The following is a 22,471-nucleotide window of genomic DNA, read 5'->3' as shown; positions in this document are numbered from 1 at the left end:
GTTTTCTTAGTCTGGTATTATTTACTGGCAATTCTAACATATTTTTCTCCAAGGTTGATGATTCTCAAATGTGGGAGTCTCTCAGAACCTCCCATGGAGTTCCCTGTAAACCCATTGACTGGCAGCTAAGGGTGGAGATCTGATACCTATGTTTTCAAAATCTCCCCAAGGATGAATCTGATGTGCAACTAGAACTAAGAATCCCATGATTACAATGACTTCTCTATACTGTGGCCACTAAAATGTAAAATCTTGAAAACATGGACTGTAATCTTCTTTCTGTGAAAAGTACCTTATCATGACACAAAAAGATTTGGAAGATGTCTTCTTCATGCTTTTCCACACCCCATCTGTTCACTTCCATGCTTTTTTCCCCTTTCTTTCTGGCTGCTTAAATGGAGATACTGCTTAGGAAGACCTTGGAAGCCACCCATTCTGCAGAGCCCGCATTAGCCTGAGACCCTGAATGACCACATGGAAGAGGCTGTGTCACTAACCTGTTCATGAACCCAGCATTGCAGAGTAAACAAGAAATAAACCTCTATGCGTTTGAGCAGTTATACATTTTGGAGCTTGTTATAGAACTTGTCTTACTTTAATGCAAGATGAGAAACATTTTATAGTTTACCGATTGAATAAATGAATAAATTTGTATGAGAAGAGATAAAGCTACAAGAATGTTTTGCATGCCTCCTTTGGTTGCCATTTTCCACATTTTTAAGGCCCGAGATTGTATAGTCTACTTAGAAGTTATTTCCTTGTTCAGATGCCAATATTTCCACATTTTATTATAGAAACTGTAATCTAGATTCTAGAACCACCTCATTATCCCTTGTCATGCTAACCATTCATTCTAAATGCTAACACACTTCATAGAAACTGATAAGTTGAAAGACCAAGAGGCAAGCCCGGGACATTGGAATGTTTAGTTAGTTATGATTCAAAGATACAGCTCCCATGTCACTGAGGATTTCAAAGAGCTTGCTCTGTACCAGGCAAGAAGTGACTTCTCATTTCACGAACTGAGCATAAAGAGTATTGCTTCGAGCAATACCTATTTGTCCATAGGTAGGAAACTTCCATTCTTTTACTGATATGTTGATTATTTACCTGGAAAATGAAGAACCTGTCCATAACCCAATCCTTGAACAACGTTTACTGTTCAGTAGTATCTGTAAGATCGCAAACTCATCCAAGTACTTTTCCAAGTGGTCTCAAAGCCAAAGGGATCACAGTGAAAACATGTGTTTTTGCCAGAACCCAACATGGGAGCGTGGTGGTTCTGTTCATCTGGCATCGCTAGATACCCATGAGTGTCTTCTTGGCACAGATGACTATGAAATCATATGCTAATGATCCAGCGACATTTATCAATTTAGTATAATTTTTAGTGAAATCTACTGGGTGTTCTAGAAGAGAAATAGTCATTATGTCAATACATTCAAGCTGACTCAAACGACAAATCTCTTAATGATGATTTCAGATCGTGAAACGGATGAACTGATTCAACTGACTTGAGAAGAAATTTTAAATGTGTGCTTTTTAAAAAGAATAATTTAAATGGCAGCCATGTCTCTCACTTTTACATATGAAATTGTGTTTTTTAATTTAAATAGGTAGTATCTTAGACTTATTATACCTTTTAAGATAAAGCCATTATGAATCCATATTTTGCTTAGGAGTCTTATTTTTGTTAGGCACATCTGTAACATATTAAGAAATAGCCAGGGTTTTGATTTTCCTATCCCTTAAACTGTCAATCAGTTGGGTTCTGAGGTCAAGAAGAAGATATTCTAAAGAGACATTTGATGGCAAGTATACAACCCATCTATTACTCATGTGGGACTCCTAGTCCCGGTGAGCTGGTCTCAGGAGGTCTGGATTTGTTTTCCCAGAAAAGGCAGACCAAAAACAGCCTGGATGAATTTAATTCCCTGAACCTCACCTTTTCTCCCCTGTCATTTTAAGGACAATGGAGCAACAACACAGAGCAAGAAGCAGTTCTTATACTTTGGGACATATGCTATTTTTCTGAGATCACCACGGTAAGCTCTCCCATCCAACATGCTTCTTTATAACATGATCTTGGCATTCCTCCATGCAGTGTGCACCCTACGCTCCTCCCTTGAGTCTGAGTGGACCCGTGATTTGCTCATTTAAAAAAAAAAAAAGCACTAGAAATGAGGCTGCATGTCTTCTAAGGGGCTGTCATATGAGACCATGTAGCTTCTGCCTTGTCAGCTGGGGCACTTGCTTCTGGAGCCCTGGCCACCTTCTGAGAGGTAGAGTGTACCAGGGTATGTCAAAGCCCAGGCTGTGTGGAAAAACCACAGATAAGCATCCCAGTCGACAGATCCAGCTGATGCCCCTGCCAACAGTCAGCATCAATTGCCAGCATGTGCATAAAGACACCTCAAGATGAATCCAGCCCACGACTATCAAATTACCCCTAATTGATGAGTCTCCCTGTCTGAGGCCTCAGACATTGTGGAGAAGAGACAAGCCATTCCCTCTGTTCCCCATCCCAGTTCATGACCAATCAAATCCAAACCTTTTTTTTTCTTTTTAGCTCTTAAATTTTTGGATAATTTATTACATGCCAGCAGTGAGCAGAATACACCTGAACATCTGGACCAGATGCTTAGGGAGGAAAATGATCCAGAATAAGCAGATCGGAGATTAGACTTCTGATCTAGAACATCGAGAGATGAAATAGCATTTTAATACTCCCAACTTCACGTTATACATCTATCCTGCTGCCTACAGTGCCTCAGCCCAGGTCTTGACCTTCACATTTGTTGGTGTAATAGTAAAGGCTTGAGCTCATCCTATCAGATACCACACAGAGTTAACAATTTTCATAGGTGGCCTTCATCCTGAATCACTGCCCAGCTGATCATCAAAACCTATGGATCCTCCCCTAACTGGCAACCCAAAATATTTGCATTCTGATTTCTCACCAGTGGATAAAAACTTTAAATTGTCAGTTACTCAGTCTTTATCAAGTCCTGGTTGTGAGAAATTGCCTTTATGGAGATTTCCCTGAAGAAAAGTTTTTATGTTGAACAACTGCCTTATTTTATTTTATTTTTATTAAAAGCCTATGAACATAATAACAAAATGTGTTTTTCTCTTTACTTTGGCCAAGCAAAGAAAATTTAGAGCCAAGTCTGTAGCCCACTCCTAGAAACCATACGGATGTACTTCTGTGTGCTAATCTGACTCTTGGGTTTATTATTTTACTCACATTGTTTTCTTTTTTATAGATTTTGTCAATTACCGGTTTACTCCTTTTGCAGCACATAGAATTTAGTAAGCCATTTCGAATCCTCTGTGGAATAGGCAATATATGAATAAAATAACAAGAAAGTCATTCCTTCATCCCCTGCCAAATCAATAAACAGTGTGAGTACAAATATAAATGTTTACAAATCATTTTTAAACATTCATCTGGTTTAACGTCAAATCTAGAAAAAAATGACACACTATCTAAGAATATGTAGTTGGCCTAAACACACATGTTCATGTCACCCTGAATGGAACAGCCCTGCTTAAATCTTCTGTGATTTTCAGCACTGCTTGTTAATAATGAAGGTCACGCCTTCTTGATCCTGATTTGTGTTTACCTCCAGAGCCACAAAGTCTCAGATATACTTTCCCTCTTTTTCCTAAATATAAAATTGAAATGGTGGATAATTCTCTCCGGTTATTTTGAAAAAGGTAATTAGCATCAAAAATTACCATCTCAGGGAGATAGATTGCACAAATCTTCTTTAGATATACTAGTTCTATCATTTCAACTAAACACTACGGTGGATAAAAACTGTATTGAAAAAATGTCACATGACTGTGACAGTTTTGTCTCATTTTTGTTTAAGGAGAGAAAGGTTTTATTATATCACAAAGAGGAAATATGGAATTCCAGAATTATAGAATTAAAAGAGGCCTCAAGTTCATCTAGTTCAGTGGTTTTCAATCCATTTTGAGAATCCAAACCCTTTAAAAAAGGAAGGGAACCTCATGTGAAACTCTCACCTATAAACTGTGTAAAGTTTATATCAAACTTCTCTGATTAAAGTAGGAGAAATGGGGGCAAGGAGAAGCCTGAGCCCTGCTCACTTGGCCTCTCCCCCTCTAGTCCATGTCTTTAATCCGGTGACCCAGAAGCTCCTTCTGGAACACAAGTCTTCAGCAAAAGAAGGTTTGAAAACAAGTTATTTGAAGATAATGAGAGGATAAGCCATGGTCTGGGACAAAAATATTTGCAAAAAGACATATCTGATAAAGAACTCTTATGCAAACTATACAAAGAACTTTTTTAAAGTCAACAATAAGAAAATGAACAGCCCAATTAAAAAATGGGCAAAAGACCTGAATAGATGCCTCCCCAAAGAATAAATATATAAATGGCAAATAAGCACAAGAGCAGACGTTCCACATCATATGTCATTAAGAAATTGCAAAATGAACCACCATGAGATACCATTACATACCTATTAGAATGGCAAAGTCTGGAACATTGACAACATCAAATGCTGTTGAGGACATAGAGAAACAGGAACTCTCATTTACTGCTTGCAGGAGTGAAAAATGGTCCAGCCACTTTAGAAGATAATTTGGCAGATTCTTACAAAACTAACTATACTCTTACCATATGATCCAGCAATCATCTCGTTGGTATTTAACCAAATGAGTTGAAAATTTACATCCATACAAAAACCTCACATGAATGTTTATACCACCATTATTCATAATTGCTAAAACTTGGAAGCAACCAAGATGTCCTATAGCAGGTGAATGTATAAACAGTGCTATATACGGACAAGGGAATATCCTTCAGCATTAAAAAGAAATGAGCCATCAAGTCATCAAAAGACATGGAGAAATCTGAAATGCATACTACTAAGTGAAAGAAGCTAGTCTGGAAAAACTATATGCCGTAAGATTCCAACTATATGACATTCTGGAAAAGGCAAAACTATGGAGACATTGAAAAGATTGGTGGTTTTCAGGGGTCAGAGGTGAAGGAGGGATGCATGAGCTGAGCGCAGAGGACTTTTAAGGCAGTGAAACAACTCCATATGTTACTATCATAGGGATACATGTCATTATACATTTGTCAAAACCCATAGAAAGTACAATGCCAGAGTGACCTGTAATGTAAGCTATGGACTTAGGATGATAATAGTTTGTATATGTTCATCAGTTGTAACAAATGCACCATTCTGGGGCAGGATTTCGATGGTGGGGGAGGCCGCGTTTGCGGTAGGGAGAGACACATGGGAACCTATGTACTCTTAGAAAACAGTCTGTTAGTAATTAAGTTAAATTAAAATTTTTTAATGTTAAAAAAAAAACACAAAACACCCCTGTTGATCCACTCTAAATATTTCAATCATTGGGAAACAGAGGCTCAGAGAGTTTAGGAACCCCGGGCTAGGGGACAGTCAAGCTGGGAGGGGTTTCAGGCAGGGCAGCTGGCTGGACTTGCCTGAGGTCACCTTGTCATCTGTAAATAAGTGGCAGAGCTAGAACTAGAACCCAAATACACCTCACTCCTGGCCCAGGGTTCCAACGCTACACAAAGAATTTCCTAATTTCAAGGTTTTTGAGAAACTAGAAATGACTGCCAATGGACTCGCCTCCTAAGATATTTGAGAAAACAAATAATTTTCCTGGAATGAATTAGCAGCAATCGGCTTTTCAAAACAGGGCACAAGATGGAGTGGAGCAAAGCGCTGGCGTGCACGGGCATCTTCTAGAAGATTCTTTAACTAAGAACTTTCACCAAAATATTAACAGTGATTACTTTCGTGTGGTGAAACTATGATTCCTTGGGACATTTTTTTTTTTTGATGGTTTTCCAGTATTTTCCAAGTTCTCTACTTTGGGCATGTATGACTCTCCTAATCTGATGAAGGAAAATGCTATTAAAAAATACAAAATCAAAGTCCCTCTCACTCCCATTATTTCATGAGCTTTGTCAATGCCTGGACTGAGGAGAGGCAAAGGCTGTTGGAGAACAGACATTCCGAAGAACAAGGAGTTTTCTGTAGGGATAGTAATTATTATTATTTTCATAATATTTCTAGCAGCTCTGAAGGCCGTTCACATTTCTGAAACTTTTCAAAGCTTGTCATTTTGGCAGGAAAAAAGAGCTAACAAATTTGTTACTAAACCTTTTGAGACTAATTATCTTAGCTAGAAAGGCCTCTGACATGTCATCAACAACCTGGGCTACACGTCTAAGTATAAAAGGAGACTGACAGGCTCTACGAAGACTAGCAGTACGTTATCCCCAGAGCACTTGTAAACTGGAATGCAGAGAAAGCACAACAGTAAGATTTTACTGGAAGGCACTGAGTGTTTGGCTTTCACCAAATGTAAACATGTGATCTCATTCAAAGAGTACTATTTGTTATACCAAGAAAAAAGGGATTTAATTCATTACCATTGTCAGTGCAAATTTTAAGAAATAAGCAAATCGCTCCTGCTGGTTCCCTCCTGACAGTCGTGTTCAGCCATGCTGGGTGCTGACTACTATTCCAGCTGCTGCTAGGGTCACGTGGTGCTAGCTAGGGTCACGTGGTACTTGAGTCACATGGTAAGCTGCTTCCTCCTAGCTCATTATGAACTAGGAAAAGTGATGTCAATCATACAACTCAGAGCAAAGGAAATCATTGGAGGAGCCACATTGTCTTTCCCTAGATGAGCTTTTAAACGTAGGGACACTCCCAGCCATTCAACCTCTCATCTTGCTTTTTTTTTTTTTTTTTTTTTTTGTAAATATCACCTTTAAAAAACTAGTGGCAACGAGACCAAAGGCGGAAGATGAGACATAAAATGCCGACCCTTTGTGCACCTCACGGCTTGGAATCAGAGCAGCTCACCAGCATGCCGTCCGTACCAGTCATAAAATCTAAAATTAATTTAACGAGCACCTAATCATATAATAAAATAAAATAAAATTCTCAGATGAGAACTTGCTTCAAAAGAGGTGAGCTTGGGATGTTTATAATATGATGTTTATAATATGGCCTGTGTAGAAATTTCTGGGTGTGGAGCTTTCACAGCTCAGGGCAAGAGCTGGGTGGGAAGAAGCTGTCTTCTCTCTCTGACTTGCCAGCAGGATGTTCCCACCTCTGCCTTCCACTTTGCATAATAAGGTTACATGATCAGGTTACATTTACATGAAAGCGTCATTTGATAAAGAAAGCTTTCTGGAGCAGGCAATATGTATCAAGAGCCTTAAAGATATTTATACCCTTTCACCCAGTGAATCCACTTCTAAAAACATATCCAAAGTAAACATCAAAAGTGGGCAAAAGATATATACATGATGTTATGTCCTCATGACTAATTATGCAGCCACTTAAAATCTTATTTTTAAAGAAAGTACATATGTATGATCTTAATTAAAAGGCATAAATATAAATATGAATATATATACACATAGTATGGAAAGAAAAAATTAGTACCTAACACCAATTGAGTATCAGTCTTAAGTAGGCATTGATTATTTTAAGAGTTAACTCATACTCACAGGTAGGCACTATTATGTTCTCTATTTTATGGACCAAGAAATAGAGGAGAAAAGGCTTAAGCAACATGTTCAAAGGCACACAACTCAGAAGTAGCAGAAAGGAGGTTTAAATTTGGAATTAGCATCCCTTGTACTGTAGTGCAACACGGTACATCGAAACGTCCACATAGCTGGTTAACTTTGGGTTGTTGTTATTTCCTTAATAATACATATTTTAGTCTACGGCCATTCCACCCTGAACAAGCCCGATCCCTTCTGATCTCAGAAGCTAAGCAGGGTCGGGCCTGGTTAGTACTTGGATGGCAAACCACCAGGTGCTGTAGGCATAAAAAATAAAAATAAATACATAAAAATAAAGGATCGTAAGCTGACAAGGTCCTTGCAATCTGTGAGATCAACCAAGGGTTGCCTTGCCTAAAAAAAATACATATTTTATTCTTCATGGATGTAAATTGAACCTATTATATTTTGCAATCACAACTTTCTTTTTAAAAAGAATAGTTCTCGTTTTACATCTGTCTTTATCTTTAGACCGTGAAGTCCCTCAGGTAAGCACTGCCTTCATAATCACTACAACTATCACCTCTATTGGTCCAACCACTGGGTCCAAACACCTACCGGAGCAGTCCCTAGGCCCCGGGGGGCAGTCCATACGCTCCACGCAATGCAAACCCCAATGTAGGTGCGACCATCTCCCGTTTCATATTAAGGCCACTCGAGGCAACTTTGCTCTTTCGGCACTTAACACAATGTCTGGAAAGTAGTAAATCCTCAAAAAACGGTGGTTAAGCTCATAGTAGCTCCCTTCTAAAGCCATGGATATGGCTTGGTTTTGTGGGGTATTGCTGCCTTTTGTATATGCCAGAAGAAAAATAAAACCTAACAGGTAGATATAAAGTAAACGCCCTGAGAAAATAGAGCTGAGGTGACTTCGGTTTATCTCAAGATACGAAAGTCACCCTATGCCCTCTGGGAAAAAGTCAAAGGAGGCTGGAGCTGATGCAATGGTCAACGACACCATGGGAGGGACAGTCCGAGCAGGGAGCTCGTTTTCCATCTTTCCTTCAATCCAAAAGAAGCCATTGAACGTGGTCAGGGGGCCACGAGTGAATCTTTGATCTGAGTGCAGGGATGTTTGGCTTGAACTCAGAATGTTACAGGACACTCTATGTTCCCCTTAAATGTTTCCAGAAAGCATCCATATTCTATTATGGCTTTTACTCGTTCAATAAGTATGAGTGAGGAAGGAAAAACCCATTGCAAAACGATACTTTATTTCACTTCTGGGCTCAAGAAATTGGCAAGAATTTGTCATTTTCCCATCGTTTTCTTTGGTTCAAAAGTCAGCACACTTTCAGACTATAGTTCCGTATACCAGTCATGAGGGCAGAGGGTGCATCTAAGGCCCTTCAAGTATAGGGCCTGAGTGTAGTTCTAGTGTTTTGGTTAGAACAGGGAGACCCTGACATGAAAACCTTGTTGGATATAAGTATTTTCCCTTAAAAAAAAAAAAAAAGGTCATAATAGTAATAAAATAACGATATTAGCTTTTTTTAAGCTATCTCATTATGTCATAACAAACCTATCCAGTTTACATAATCATTTCTACGTGAGGAAACCAGTTAAGAGAGGTCCAGCGACTCAACGAGACTCTCGCTATTAGCTTAACGGTGAAGCCAGAACCTTCCGCCTTGCCTGTCTTCTCACTCCAGCTAAGTCCTACTCATCCTCGAGACTCAGCTGAAGCCGTCCTCATATAAGGACCCTGTTGTAGCGTCTCTGCAGCGCTTGGTGCTTGCCTTTATCACAGACTTTATCTCATGATATTGAAGCAATTAGTTCACGGACTGTGGCCCCTGCCCAACTCAGAATGTGACAGAAGCAAATCTTACTTACTGATGTGTTTGCCTCCAGCACCAGGCACAGTTCTAAGCATGAGCAAATGTTCCCTTGCAGTTTACAGAATGCTTAGTTTTATGATATACTAGAGAACTATTTGATTTAGTTGAAATTTCATCATCTTCTCCAATAGTTTTCAAACTAGATTCTGCATACTCCTAAGATTTGAAGACGGATTTGCAAAGGCCCTTAAATTGTCTTTTAGAATTTAACATCTTTGTGTTTTCATCCTAATGATATTCTAAAAATATCATTAAGGCATTAATATCAGGGTGTTCCGCATCAGTTAAATCAGTGGTTTGCAATCCTGGTGAGAGTTGAGCCTCAGTGGAAGCTTTAAACAGATACCAATGTTCGGGCCCTGCTTTGGCATATTACATCAGAATCTCTGGAGGCGGGTCTCCACGTGGGGATTTTTTCTAAGACCCCCAGATGACTGAAATGTGTGGAGTGCTGAGACACACTCATCTAGATATTCGTAAAACCTTTGATAGTTTCCTAATGAACATGTCCCACCCATGCTTATGATTGCCTTCAAATTTTTTTCCTGTTTATGATATTCTTTATTAAAATTATTGGGCGGCTATTGGTTAATAAAATCACACAGGTTTCAAGTGTATAATTCAATAATACGTCATATGTATACTGCATTGTGTGTTCACCACCCAAAGTTAAGTTTCCTTCTGTCCCCATATATGTGGCTCCTTTCTTCCCTGTCTGCTCTCTCTCCACCTGCCCTCTGGTAACCACTGGTCTGCTGTCTGTGTCCATGAGTCTCTGTTCATTTGTCATGCTCGTTTGTTGCTCTCAGTTTTATAGTCCACATATAAGTGAAATCATATGGTTCTCAACTTTTTCTGTCTGACTTATTTCACTTAGTATGACAATCTCAAGATCCACCCACGTCGCAAATGGCAGTACTTTATCTCTTCTTATAGCTGAGGAATATTCCATTGTATATATGTACCACATCTGTTTTATTCAATTACCTATTGAAGGACACTCCTGTAATTTCCATGTCTTGGCCACCGTGAATAATGCTGCTGTGAATGTCAGGGTTTACATATCCTTGTGAATAAATGTTTTCAAGTTTTGGGGGTAAATGCCCAGAAGAAGGATTGCTGGGTCATATGGTAATTCTATTCTTAGTTTTTTTGAGAAACCTCCATACTGTTTTCCATAGTGGCTGTACCAATTTGCAGTCCTACCAGCAGTGTATGAGGGTTCCTTTTTCTCCACAGCTTCTCCAACACTTCTCACAATTTGTCTTGTTGATAACAGCCATTCCAACAGGTGTGAGGTGGTATCTCATTGTGCTTTTGATTTGCATTTCCCTACTAGCTAGTGAAATTGAGCACCTTTTTATATGCTCGTAGGCCATTTGTATGTCTTCTTGGGAGAAATGTGTCTGTTCAGGTCCTCTGCCCATTTTTCAATTGGATTGTATTTTTGTTGTTGTTGTTGAGCTTGCCTTCAAATTTAATAGTTCTAGTGTAACTATTTCAGATGAGTAAATACAGCACAGGAGTAAACAAAATACATAAATGATGTGCTCTTGCCAAAGCCAGTGACATCACAGCGTGCTGTGCAAATAAAGGTTTTGCGATTGTTCTGGAGCCTGGCAAGTGGTGGGGGAACCAAGTTATCTCGAGAGCGCCTGGTAAACCAGCCACTAACGGTGCGCCCCGGGCATGGTGCAAACAGCAGCTCAGTTTCTGCCAAAACACTGTCATCAGGTTGCTTTTGACTTTGTATTTAATTGGTGAATTTGTTTTGGTTTTATGTTTCTATAAGAGCTATAAACATGGAGTTTATACTTGATTGTCCTTTTATTCAAGCAGCATCATAATACATGTAAATGTATTATTATACAAAGAACATTTTAAGTCAGCCTAGGGGAGCCTGTGGCATATTTTTCCTTTTTTTTAATGGATCTGAATATCATTCAAACTTAATACCTATTTACATAATTTCTAGACCCTAGAGAAGGCAGGCCAACATGGTTGTTGAATCAAGGACCTCGGAGATGAGTTCCCCTTCGTAGGTGCTCTTGAGAGGACAAAATGATAAACAAACACTTCTCGCCCTGCGGTTCTCAGCAGGAATGGAAAACTGCTCCTAAGATCCAGAATGTTGCAAGAATTTCTACTTTCCCAGCAGCTGCTGCCTTTGACCCTCTGAAGAATTCACATTAGGACTGCTCAGGTCTTTCTCAGCCTACAGGCACTGGGTCGATTTCCCCGGTTCCTGAGAAGCTCCAAAAGACTTCTGTAACACAACGCAGAATGCCCCTAACCCCCATCTGGGGCCCGAGACTAGTACATTCACAAGAAGGACATCCTTGTTATGAAAATGCATTTGTTTGTTTGTTTGTTTTTAACCCCAAATGGGAGGCGTGAAGTCTCATCTCAGAATTTCCAGGCAGAAATTTATTATTTGCTAAGAAGATCATAGGAATTCTTTTATGGAGATGAAAGCCAGGGGTTTGTATTTGGAGAACGGGGAGAAAGGAAACTAACCGTTGTGTGCATCTATCATGTGCCAGATACTATATGGTCATTCTTTCAACAGTCGTAACAATTCTATGAGTTTGCTATCATTATTTCCATTTTACACGAGGCTCTGAGAAGTAGCTTATCAGAGGCTGTCTCCCACTAACTCAATGGCAGAGGTGCCTCTTTTGAATGCCAGGCCTCTCTGATGACAAAGTCCATGCCACATCAAATTTTCAGGAAATTAACAGATCCCATGAGGCTTGTTTCTGGTCACACCAGAAGCCGATAGCAGGGAAAAGCTCCTAGAGATAAGTGACTGCCTACAGAATCCAGCCAACCACAGCGTAGAAGATGATGAACCACTTAATAACCATGAAATGCCATTTATCTCAAAATAATTATAATAAGGAGGCTCCCTAGAGAGGAAGCTTGGCATCATAAAGAGCTCAAGAGCTAATATAATTAAATCTTCACTGCGACAGCAGTGGGCACACCTGACAAAGTGCCTATTTGTGATTTCCAAGGCCTGTGCCTATCAGAAACCTCTGCCTGCTGAAAAGTAATAATCCTCAACGTTCAAGGTCAATATGTTTTAATAATGTTCTTTTATCTAAATATGTGGATTTTTACAATGTTCTTTTATCTAAATATAGGGACTTTGAAGCATCGTCTTATTTCTAAACTTTAAAATACAAATGCTATAAGAAATCGTCCAATAACTAACAGAAAGAAAGCGCAAAGAATTCATTCAGCTCTGGAAAGAGGAAATAGTCTTTGTGATGAGAGGTTGTTATAATTAATCATGAAATAAATGCTTCTCTGACCAGAGTGCGGCCTCTGAGGAATACATATTAAGTGGATGTCATCAGCCTCAGCATTACACGTTTCGTCAAGTCAGCAAGTCAGCAAGATACGCCATATAAACATCGCAGAACGAGAGGACAGACAACAGCTGCTGTTTTTATGTTTATGTTTAATGTGTATGCTTCTGTTCGCCATTCCGTGTCCTTTTCCCTCTGAGTAAACACCAGGTACACATGTTAGAACTGTCGCCATAGTTCTTTCTGGGATCCTGTTTTCCTCCAATATTTTAACTTCTGAGGTTTTTTTTTTTTTTTTTTTTGAGCTCGTTATTATTCCATTCATTGAAAGAGCGCTGTCTGCAAATCAGCTTGGGATGAACAGGAAATCAAGGGTATGGCATTTCTACAACATGAGATGTTTCAGGAGCAAGGAGTGGATCTGCTCAAGGGAATGCAGGGTGAAGGAGGGGTGATTGGAGGTACTTACTTTGTGAGTCAAGAGAGGAAAGAGGATCCATTGTTAAACAGAAAACAGAGATGCTGAGTCAGGGGGCTGGCAGGCTCTCCAGGGAGCCAAGTGTGTAAGGCTCCTTGGAATTACTCGGGAACATGAAGAATTGTGGTCAGGAAGGGGTTCAGAAAAGGAGCAGAAATAGGTATTAAAATTAAATTTGTAGGCCAAACTGCAGATTTATGAGAGATTGTAGATTTATTCATATTAAGCTTTGACTTGTGAATTTTTCTGAGTCTTGGAAAACACTCGCCCAAAGGGGAGTGTTCTAAATGGCAGTGGATTCTGAGGCAGTTTTGAGGGTCACGTATGGGGGGACGGTGATGAGAAGAAGCAGCGAAGTGGTGGATGAGCACACGGGATTGTCAAAGGCTCACAGCAGTTTTCACTGAGGTCGGCCAATATTAAGGTTCAAACGACAGGCAATTATTATTCATGAGATAAATCTTGCTCTAAATTTCTCTCAATATAAATCAATGCACAATGACAAAGTCTCAGGGGGAACAGTCACGATCTCTACTTTTTTTTTTATTGCCCTGGAGTCCCCACATATTTGTAAGCCTAGAGGGAGGCCTCTAAACTAAAAGTACTTAATTATATTGAAAAAAAAAAAGGCATGAACCGACTCTGCGTAAGCCAGACATGAGTGATGACGATGACAGCTGTCACTGATGGAGGGCCTATGCTCCGAGAATGGCATTAGACACTTTAAACATGATTTCCCTTTTAGCTCATGGTAACCCAAGGAAACAGGCATAGTTTTTTTTTTTTCTATTTCATAGTTTGATATTATCTAGATCCACAATACACTGAAAAGGACAATGTGTTTTGGGAACATGAGGACTTTCCAGGTCCTCCTGGTCATACGCAACAAATAAGCATCTATTAAATGACCGAATGGTGTAAAAGTTATTGACAGTTCACAGACAAAAGGCTGTGAGGAAGACAAAAAAGGAAGTATTAACGGTTTATAGGGAAATTGGGACATGCACGCATAAAGATTCAATCCAGGTTAAACTCAAAACTTTAATAAAAACAAAACCAAAAAAAAAAAAAAACCTGCATCATTCATTTTTGTACATTTGGCATAAAGTTTGTAGTAGGAATTCAATCGTGACGGATTATTGGACAAATGAATGAAATTATTGAACGAATGCATGAGATCAGGCAACCAACTGACCAAATGCTGGATTATACGGTACTGGCTTTAAGAATTAAAATAGCCTAGAGAAGGAAAGCTCATTATGGACTTGGGTGGTAGCAAGATTTCCTGAATGAGATGAGATCAGAGAGGAGCCTGGAAGAGAGAATTTTATTGGGTTTGTAAAGAAGAATCAAAGTCGCGCTGGGCAGCAGGAATGCTGTGAACAGGCACAGCACCTCCTTCCCGTAGCTCTGTTCTTCTCTCCCACTGCTGCTCCTCACAGCCTTTTGCAGTGAGCTCATCTGCTCTGTTCGCGTTTGCCCTGCTGTTGAGCTCTGTCCAGCTAGTTCTCAGAATGCCTTGAAGCTGGCATTGACTTTTGCTAAGGCATTTTTGGATTAACCAGGAACGCCTCTCTCCTTTGGTGGGGAGTGGAAAAACAAACAGAGAGCTTGTCTTATGGATGATTCTAGCCTTTTGCAAGGAAAGTAATAAACTATTCTAAATGAGGCGGAAATCATGACGAATATCTCCCACTCCCAAACAGCATTTGGGAGACCCTCTCAAGACTTCCAGAAATACATTCCTAGCAGGTCTTCACGACGACCTTTACACTCCCCTTGTGCCTCTGCCCCAAAGTTAAGGCCAGTGTAAACACACCCTTCTCAGACTTTGGTGACAGGCCTCTACATAACACCCAAGGTTCTTCCATTCACTGAGATCTTGTTTCTCAGGGATCAGAAAAGCATCTTCCAGCTCAGGTTTCCTGAACTATTTCCAGTTTAGCTTCTGTCAGAGACTCCTGGAATTAGAGCCACTTTGTAATTTGTCTCATGAGCGATGATAACGGTAACCCTCGCAGGTCTGATGGCTTTTTTTTTTCCTCCCTGAAAAAGACTAGGACCATACCATTCTGCTGTCCCCTTTGAGTCTGTTTTTCGGGACCCATATGAGACACGGGGAGCTGTGCCGAGCAGCAGATCTGCTTCAGCCAAACACAGCTCGCTCTGGGAGCGAAAAAAATCATTCCGCTTTTCACAGGCTGAGCGACAGCTTCTGTTTTGTTTTGTTACTGCTCTCGGGCTGCAGCACCATCCTTGACAGAAAGACAAGCTGCCACACCGCTATCTCACGAAAAAGACGACTCTGAATTCTGTCAGCATATGGTGCCTCGTATTTCAAAAATAGCGCCCTAACCCTTCAAGTGCAAGGAGGCTCTCAGCAGATCCTGAGACAGAGAAGGAAGAGCAAGGACAGAGCAGGAAAGTTAAGCTACTGCGAGGAGGAGTCAGACGGAGGTCCACATCCTGCAGTGGGGAATGCTGTTTTTGAGAATCTGCTGCCAGTCTTTACTAAAAGACCTTTTTGCGAGAGCTGAAAGGTTTTTAGGATTAAAAACAACAACAACAACAACAAAAACCTAGGTCTGTGAATCTAATATTTTGATGGCGAAAGTATGGCCTTTTTTTAAAAAATAATATACATATATATTTTTAAAAAAGAGTCATAAAACAATAATTCAAAAACGGGCTGTAGAAATCTAAAGAAACGATGTTTGGTTACCAAGATCCGAGCATCGACTTGCGTTGATTATACAACTCCGGCTAATTTCATTTGCTGCCTTGGGTATTATTTCCCGGTAAAAGTGAGGGAAAAAGATCCAGCACTTGACAGCGCTTCCCCTGAAGTTAACAGATTGCCCACATGAAAACCATCAGCGTGTGCCAGCCCTCCACTGAAGAAGGAGCAGGTTCGGGACCTGGCACTGTGCAGCCGAGTGGCACTGCTCCCAGAACTCTCATCCCATAAAGAGCCATTGAGGGGTCCAGACCCTTCAATGTACAGGACAAATGATCAAAATGAAAAGCACAATGCGTGTGAGTAGAAGCAGAAACTTGAATGGAGTCGTAATCACTTCCTCGGTGTAGATTACATTATTTTTCGTGTAACTTCATTCCGTAATTCAGTCCTTGTCTAGTGTAATAGTACAGATTTCCATTTATCTGTTGATAAGTGAGAATGATTACTACGATGACCACTAAGTGATATAGGTTACAATGGTGGGGAAGAGAAGTGGAAAATCGTTAGGGGAGGTGGGAAGGGACTGGCATTCATCAGGAACAAGACGAAACGTCTGAAAAGAGGAGGAAGCGCGCCTCTTCCCTACGCATGTGACCAACACAAACTGCTGTTCCCCTGCTGGGGATTTGAGACCATACCTAATAATGTAAGAAGCTACATCTAAATCAGGCATAGGTCTTCGAAACAGCTACAATTTCTGTGTGAGAATGAGGTCCGAGGCATGAATTAGGGCCAGGATGGGCATAAAAAGTTCGGGGCGCCTCCTGAGCAGCTGACACTCAGTTGTTGAGCTTCAGGCCCCACAGACGCGATTTAGTGCTTAGAGGGGGCAGGGAGGAGTCAGGGCGCCAATTCAGGCTGAGCCATAGTTTCCATCTGGGTGACCTGAAGTGACCCTATACAACAGCCAACCTCAAAAAAAAAAAAAAAAAAAAAAAGATGCCACTCTCAGCTGAGCTCTCTCGAGTAAATAAATAGGAGGGGACAGTTGAATTAGACACCATAGGCCAAACGAAGACTGTTCTTTCAGCTGAACCAGTTTACCATGTTCCGTCTTCCTCAGTTTTAGGACCAGGATTTTGTATCTCTGAGCCAATTATACTTTTCAGCTAATCAGTTTTGACCAAAAACATGATCTGTCTCAAATAAACCTCTTTTCTTATGATCTAGAGATCAGAATTGGTCACAATTTCTTAACAAGACACCTCGTCAACTTGCTAACTATCAATAGATGTAATGTCTATATACACTACCAGTTTAAGAAAAACATCGACAATATCTGAAAGGATGCGAATATTTCAACAAAAAGGCCATTTGACTCAATGTCTAATTTTAGTTTTTCACTCATGACACTTGACCAGTGCGGTTCCACCTCCACAGTCTTCAATGACAATCGGGTATATTAAATGTCTGTCAGTTGTTTCTTTTAGTTTATGACTATGCCTTTGCCGTAGGTAGCTTGTATCCTGCTGAAAATGAAAATAAACTTTTCTGCACATAACCCAGCATTAAATTCTCCCATGTTATCCACTCACCAGAATTAAGTAAAATGATGGATTTGAGGCACACAAACTCCTCTCCCTGGAGATTAATCATACGGAACCGAGATGACGTAGCTAGTAACATGTCAAAGATCTCCACCATGCCCTCCACACATTTCCCCTGGTTCCTATAAAAACACAGAGAAAAGAAAAAAAAAAAAAACTAGTAAAGGACAGAGAAGCTTCCAGAAGACATGCTAAAGTTCACATTTATAAAAATCTACTGGCTCCAAATCTATAACAAAAAACCATACCCCATTCTCTGTACGGAGTATGAACATTCATTAGAATTCTAAAAGGCAAGACAAAAACTGATTTTCCATTAATAAAACATTTCAGTTCAAATTCTTAGAAGAGATATAGTGTTCAGTCCCCAAATCCGTCACGTTAAATATAGAGTTCTTCGACCTATGGATAATCCAAAATGAGTAAGAATCAGGTAAATGATTTTTTTTTCTAATGAATCTTTACTGATCTGTGACTATACTCTAGATATTGTAGCATTTAAGGGAATGAAAACTGGGCTCCTACTCTCAGTATGCTCACGGCCTTGAACTAATATAACCAAGTCTAAGAGGCTTATATCAAGTGCCTTTGGAGTAGAAGAGAAACTCCAAAGACCATAGGCTCTAGTTGGGTTGGAACCACTGCCGCTGCCGAGGATGGCAGGTAAGGTTCACTCAGGAGGTGGCGTTTGAGTTGACACTTTAAGAAAACGTAGGTGTGGAAGCATCATTGAAAGGGGGCTGTAAATATGGAGAGGGAGAGCGGCATGGCAGAATGCGGAGCGGTGTGCCAGAAGGAGGTAGGTTAACATAGCAAAGACGCAAAGGGTCCGGTGATACAGGGCGCCTACATCATTAGGAGACATTTAGGCTTCTTCCCTGTACAACAGAACCTTGGCGTCAAGGATTTAACATCTATAACCTGACAGGTAATTCATAACATGTAATATTTTTTTAAAAGAAAGAACTGTATCAATATCTTTTGCATAGAGTCGTTGCAGAAATTAAGTGAGACGCTGCACGTGAGAGGAACTTACGCTTCGTTTTTGTACACGAGCTGAATTTGGGGCATGACATGTTCGAGGTGGAGAGGAAGAAGTTAAAATATCGTGGGCATATGCAAACATGTATTTGTGAAATATATACAAATTTAAAACATGAACGCTAAACGCATTATCTAGACACTGTTTTGTTTCATTTTTAATTATTATAGCTTGGAGTTCTTCATCAACTGTTTTTAACAACTGCATAGTTTTTCACTAAACTGAATGTTGTAATTTCTTTAAGCACATTTTTGTTGATTGACATTTAGTTTGATTTCAAGTATTTTGGTGTTACAAATATCTCATGCAGTGATTATCCTTACATTTATGTGTTTAGGCACATGTATAGATAGCTACAGAACAAATTCTTAGAAGTAGAATCACTCTATCAGAGGACTCATATTTTTAATTTTGACAAACAGTTCAATTATTGTTACCAAAGAACTTGTACCTACGGGCTTTTGATAGAAGAATATATTGTTATAAGCTCTTTCTCTGAGAGACTAACTCTGGTCCTTTGCCCATATTTTTCTGTTGGGTATTAGTCTATATTGAGCTTTTTATATATTAAAGTAATTAGCCTTTTATCCTGCACGCTTTCAGTATTTTTCTAATGGGTCATTATGTTTTTCTTTTGCTTTTGCTTCTGGTATTTTTCTTTGCAAAACATTTAATTATTACATAATCAAATTTATCAAACTTTTCATTTATGGCTTTAGAATAACAACATATCTTGCTCATTCCAATAATGTATAAAAAACAATCTTATGTTTCCTTTCAGTATAGTTCTGTGGTTTTATATTTAAAGCTTTGCTCTTCAGGGATTTACTTTTTACAATGACTTTATTGAGATATAATTGCGCATAATATAATTTGCTCATTTAAAGTACACAGTTCGATGAGCTTTTGTATATTCACAGAGTTGTGCAAATATCATTTGGGGTTTCCTTTGATGTAAGATGTGAACAAGGATTCAGCTTAGTATTTTGCCCAGGCTGCCAGTCCGTTTTCTTAACACTTTGATGGGATAAACCATCTTTCACACACTGACTTGAAAAATGCGAGGTACTTTTGATAAATTTATTTACTCCTTACAACTGTTCTCTAAGGTTAGTATTATTTTCCTATTTTCCAAACGGGAGACTTAGGACTCGTCAACCAACACCGCCTATGCCAGAAGAAAGAATTTCAACAATAAAGTTTTCTTTGTTTCCCATTCTTGCTTCACTTTAGTTCATTCAAAAAGATTTATTGAGGACCCATAATACACCAGACTTTGTACTAGACATTAGGGTAAAGAGAAGAAAGTCATGGGTCTTGTTAATAAAGAGATTCATAACAGAGGCAAGGCAGACAAGAAAGAAGAGAGGTGCAACATAAGATACGTTCCCCCAAAAAAGGTGTCGAAAGAATGTCTCATAAGTATCGTCAGTATCCCCAGATTTAACTCACGTCAATATTGAAGCAATTGTCATAATATTCTCAGATAAAGGTAAGTGAGGTTTTATATAAGGGGCTTAGAATGTTGTGTGGGACACAGTGCCATATTTACCTACTAGCTATAGATACATTAATAAATAGATAGATCTATAGCTGTCATGGGAGATTGGCGTATGGACCTGAAACATCCAGGAGACAAATGCCATGGTCTATTTTTCTTCGACTGTGGAAAGCATGAAAGCTCTACATAGGCAGAGGGAAACGTTCAAAGCTACCTTGCTGAAGAGAGGGAACAGACGGCGTCACACAGAAGGGTGAGTCGGCCTTAATCAGAATTACATACTAGAAGTGAGTTTTTCTTGTCTCAGAGTTGAATTTTTTTTTTTTTTTTAAGTAGCACATTTTCTTTCTCATGAAAAAATAAACAACGATAGGGGGAAATGTTTGGAGGAGAAAGCTTTAAAAATAACAACTCATAGCCAAAATAGAGAAATGTTCCTTTCTCGGTGTAAAGTCTCTGTTTACTTAACAGACTGCACAGCGGCAGGGGACGGGGACGAGAGCACAGTGTGGGAGGGAGCCTGCGTCCACCCGCTGCGAGCGAAAGTTCGGTTCAGAAACGGAGAAAGTGGAGTCTTAACAGTTCTCCGTGCTTCTGGTCCCTTTTCAATTGTCTCCTACGTTTTCTCACGAGAAGCTTGCTCTTCACTCTTCCAGTAAGAGTGTGTTCTTCTCAGCCTCTTCTCGCTGGATACACTGTTATTCCTCACCAGCAATCATTACCTGTCGACAGTGCAATGCTTGCTCTTCAGCGGGTACTGGATGCCACCCACTGAGCCCTCAGGGATGGGATGGCACATCCCACCAACTCTGGATTCTGTTCTCCCCGTGTGTGTGTGTGTGTGTGTGTGTGTGTGTGTGTGTGTGTTTCCTTTAGAGGAGGCGGAGTCTAAATCATTATGACATTATGACAGGAAGACCCTGGGGCTTACTTTCATGCAAACGGTAGTGCTTTGGGGTTGCTGCTGTCTCAACTTTGAGGCCTCCTGGAGGAATATTCAATCTGCTGAAGCTGTAATTTTCTAAATAGTGCTGTAAAGGCTAGAAGAATGTTATGCCGATGTTTCCATAAGAATGAACTCAACTATCCTTTCAATGGGAAAAGCTCACTGTGTCTAAAACACCGCAGCTCATTCACCGATGATATTTTCAGTAAATCACAGAAACGAGTGACTGATTATGTGGTACCTGTGGGTACCTTGATAGCACTGTCACAGGTGAAAAGGTTTGCAGTGTGAGCTGATGAACAGATGATTTTTCACCCTGGGATCAAGTACAAATCTATGTGGACTTCGGAGGCTGGACAGACGCTTGTCGCCTGCCCGACACAAAGGAATCCTTTACTCTCTACCTAGGTCTTTACACCTTGGAATCAGGGATTCATTTTTAAAGTCCCAGTGAAATAGTCTATAGTAATCTCACGAAGACAATTGAACTGGAGCATTTAACTTGTATTCAGAGGGAACAGGTGAATCAACAGCCTCAAAAATAGGCTGATTACTAAGAATCTAGCAGTAACATTACTACAAGAAGAAAAGATGAGTCTACATCCGTGAGGTGCTCCTGGGGCTGAGAAACACATGGGGTACGGAAGAACACGATTTATTTTAAAGGAAGCACAGCTTCAGTCCTAGATCAGGAGTAGTTTAGCAAGCAGACCAGCCCACTGTGAGATGTGACAGCCTGCAGTGACAAACTCCTGCACTGATTATTTCTGGCATTCACAGCACCTCGAAATCCCCTTGAGGGGAAACCTTGCTCTTCCCTGCCCTCTTCAAATACAGTCTGTATGCGCTTCAGCGATGGGAGAAGAAACAAGACTGAAAGGGCATTTGTTCATGGCGTAATTAGAAATTCCTCCTGAAAGGAAAGCCTGTTTTTCAGGAACCCTTAGGTCTCTGTTCCTCCAAGGGAGAAATAAAGAGCTGTGATCCAGATGTGCAGATCAAACCTGCCCTTGTATATCATTAAAAATAACCTTGCAAAATGTAAAGTCACCCCCATAGCCTCTCTTTGTGTTAAAGGACATTGACAGATGGAAACAAAACTCTCGGGAAATCAACATAACCCATCTAATTGAGCTGTCCTGGAAGAAAAGTACAATATGGTTAGAAACAAGCTTACGAATTAAGATGCTTTTTCAAATCAATAGTGGCATGTTTCATCGTATTTAAAGAGAGTCTGTGCTCTGAATCACGCTAGGACCGCCTGCAACACCGTATTCCAAGAAAGAGGTGAGTTCAGGTGAGAACCGAAGGGTTCTCAAAGCAGAAACTGAGGAGAATGAGAAATCTCAAAGATAAATAAAGAGTCTTGTAGGTTTGGAAATGCCAACTGCTTCCGGCCATGAAATATCAAGAGATAAAATCAGAAGGGATTCTGAGCATGAAAAGTCCAGTGAGACCT

General features: G+C 40.0%; 1 protein-coding gene across 8 annotated transcripts in view; it reads right to left on the bottom strand.

Moving 5' to 3' along the window:
- Positions 1 to 22,471, bottom strand: part of ESR1 (estrogen receptor 1) — a 304,656-nt gene that overhangs the window by 12,776 nt on the left and 269,409 nt on the right. For all 8 annotated transcript variants that reach the window (XM_036222773.1, XM_036222778.1, XM_036222784.1 and 5 more), the window contains one exon: positions 17,512 to 17,645. In XM_036222773.1, the coding sequence (XP_036078666.1) occupies positions 17,512 to 17,645 (134 nt within the window). The remainder of the gene's footprint in view (positions 1 to 17,511; positions 17,646 to 22,471) is intronic.

Source organism: Rousettus aegyptiacus, unplaced genomic scaffold, assembly GCF_014176215.1.
Source record: "Rousettus aegyptiacus isolate mRouAeg1 unplaced genomic scaffold, mRouAeg1.p scaffold_m13_p_1, whole genome shotgun sequence".
Taxonomy (NCBI): Eukaryota; Metazoa; Chordata; class Mammalia; order Chiroptera; family Pteropodidae; genus Rousettus; species Rousettus aegyptiacus.
Note: the sequence above shows the minus strand (reverse complement) of the source record. Positions and strands in the feature narration are given on the sequence as shown.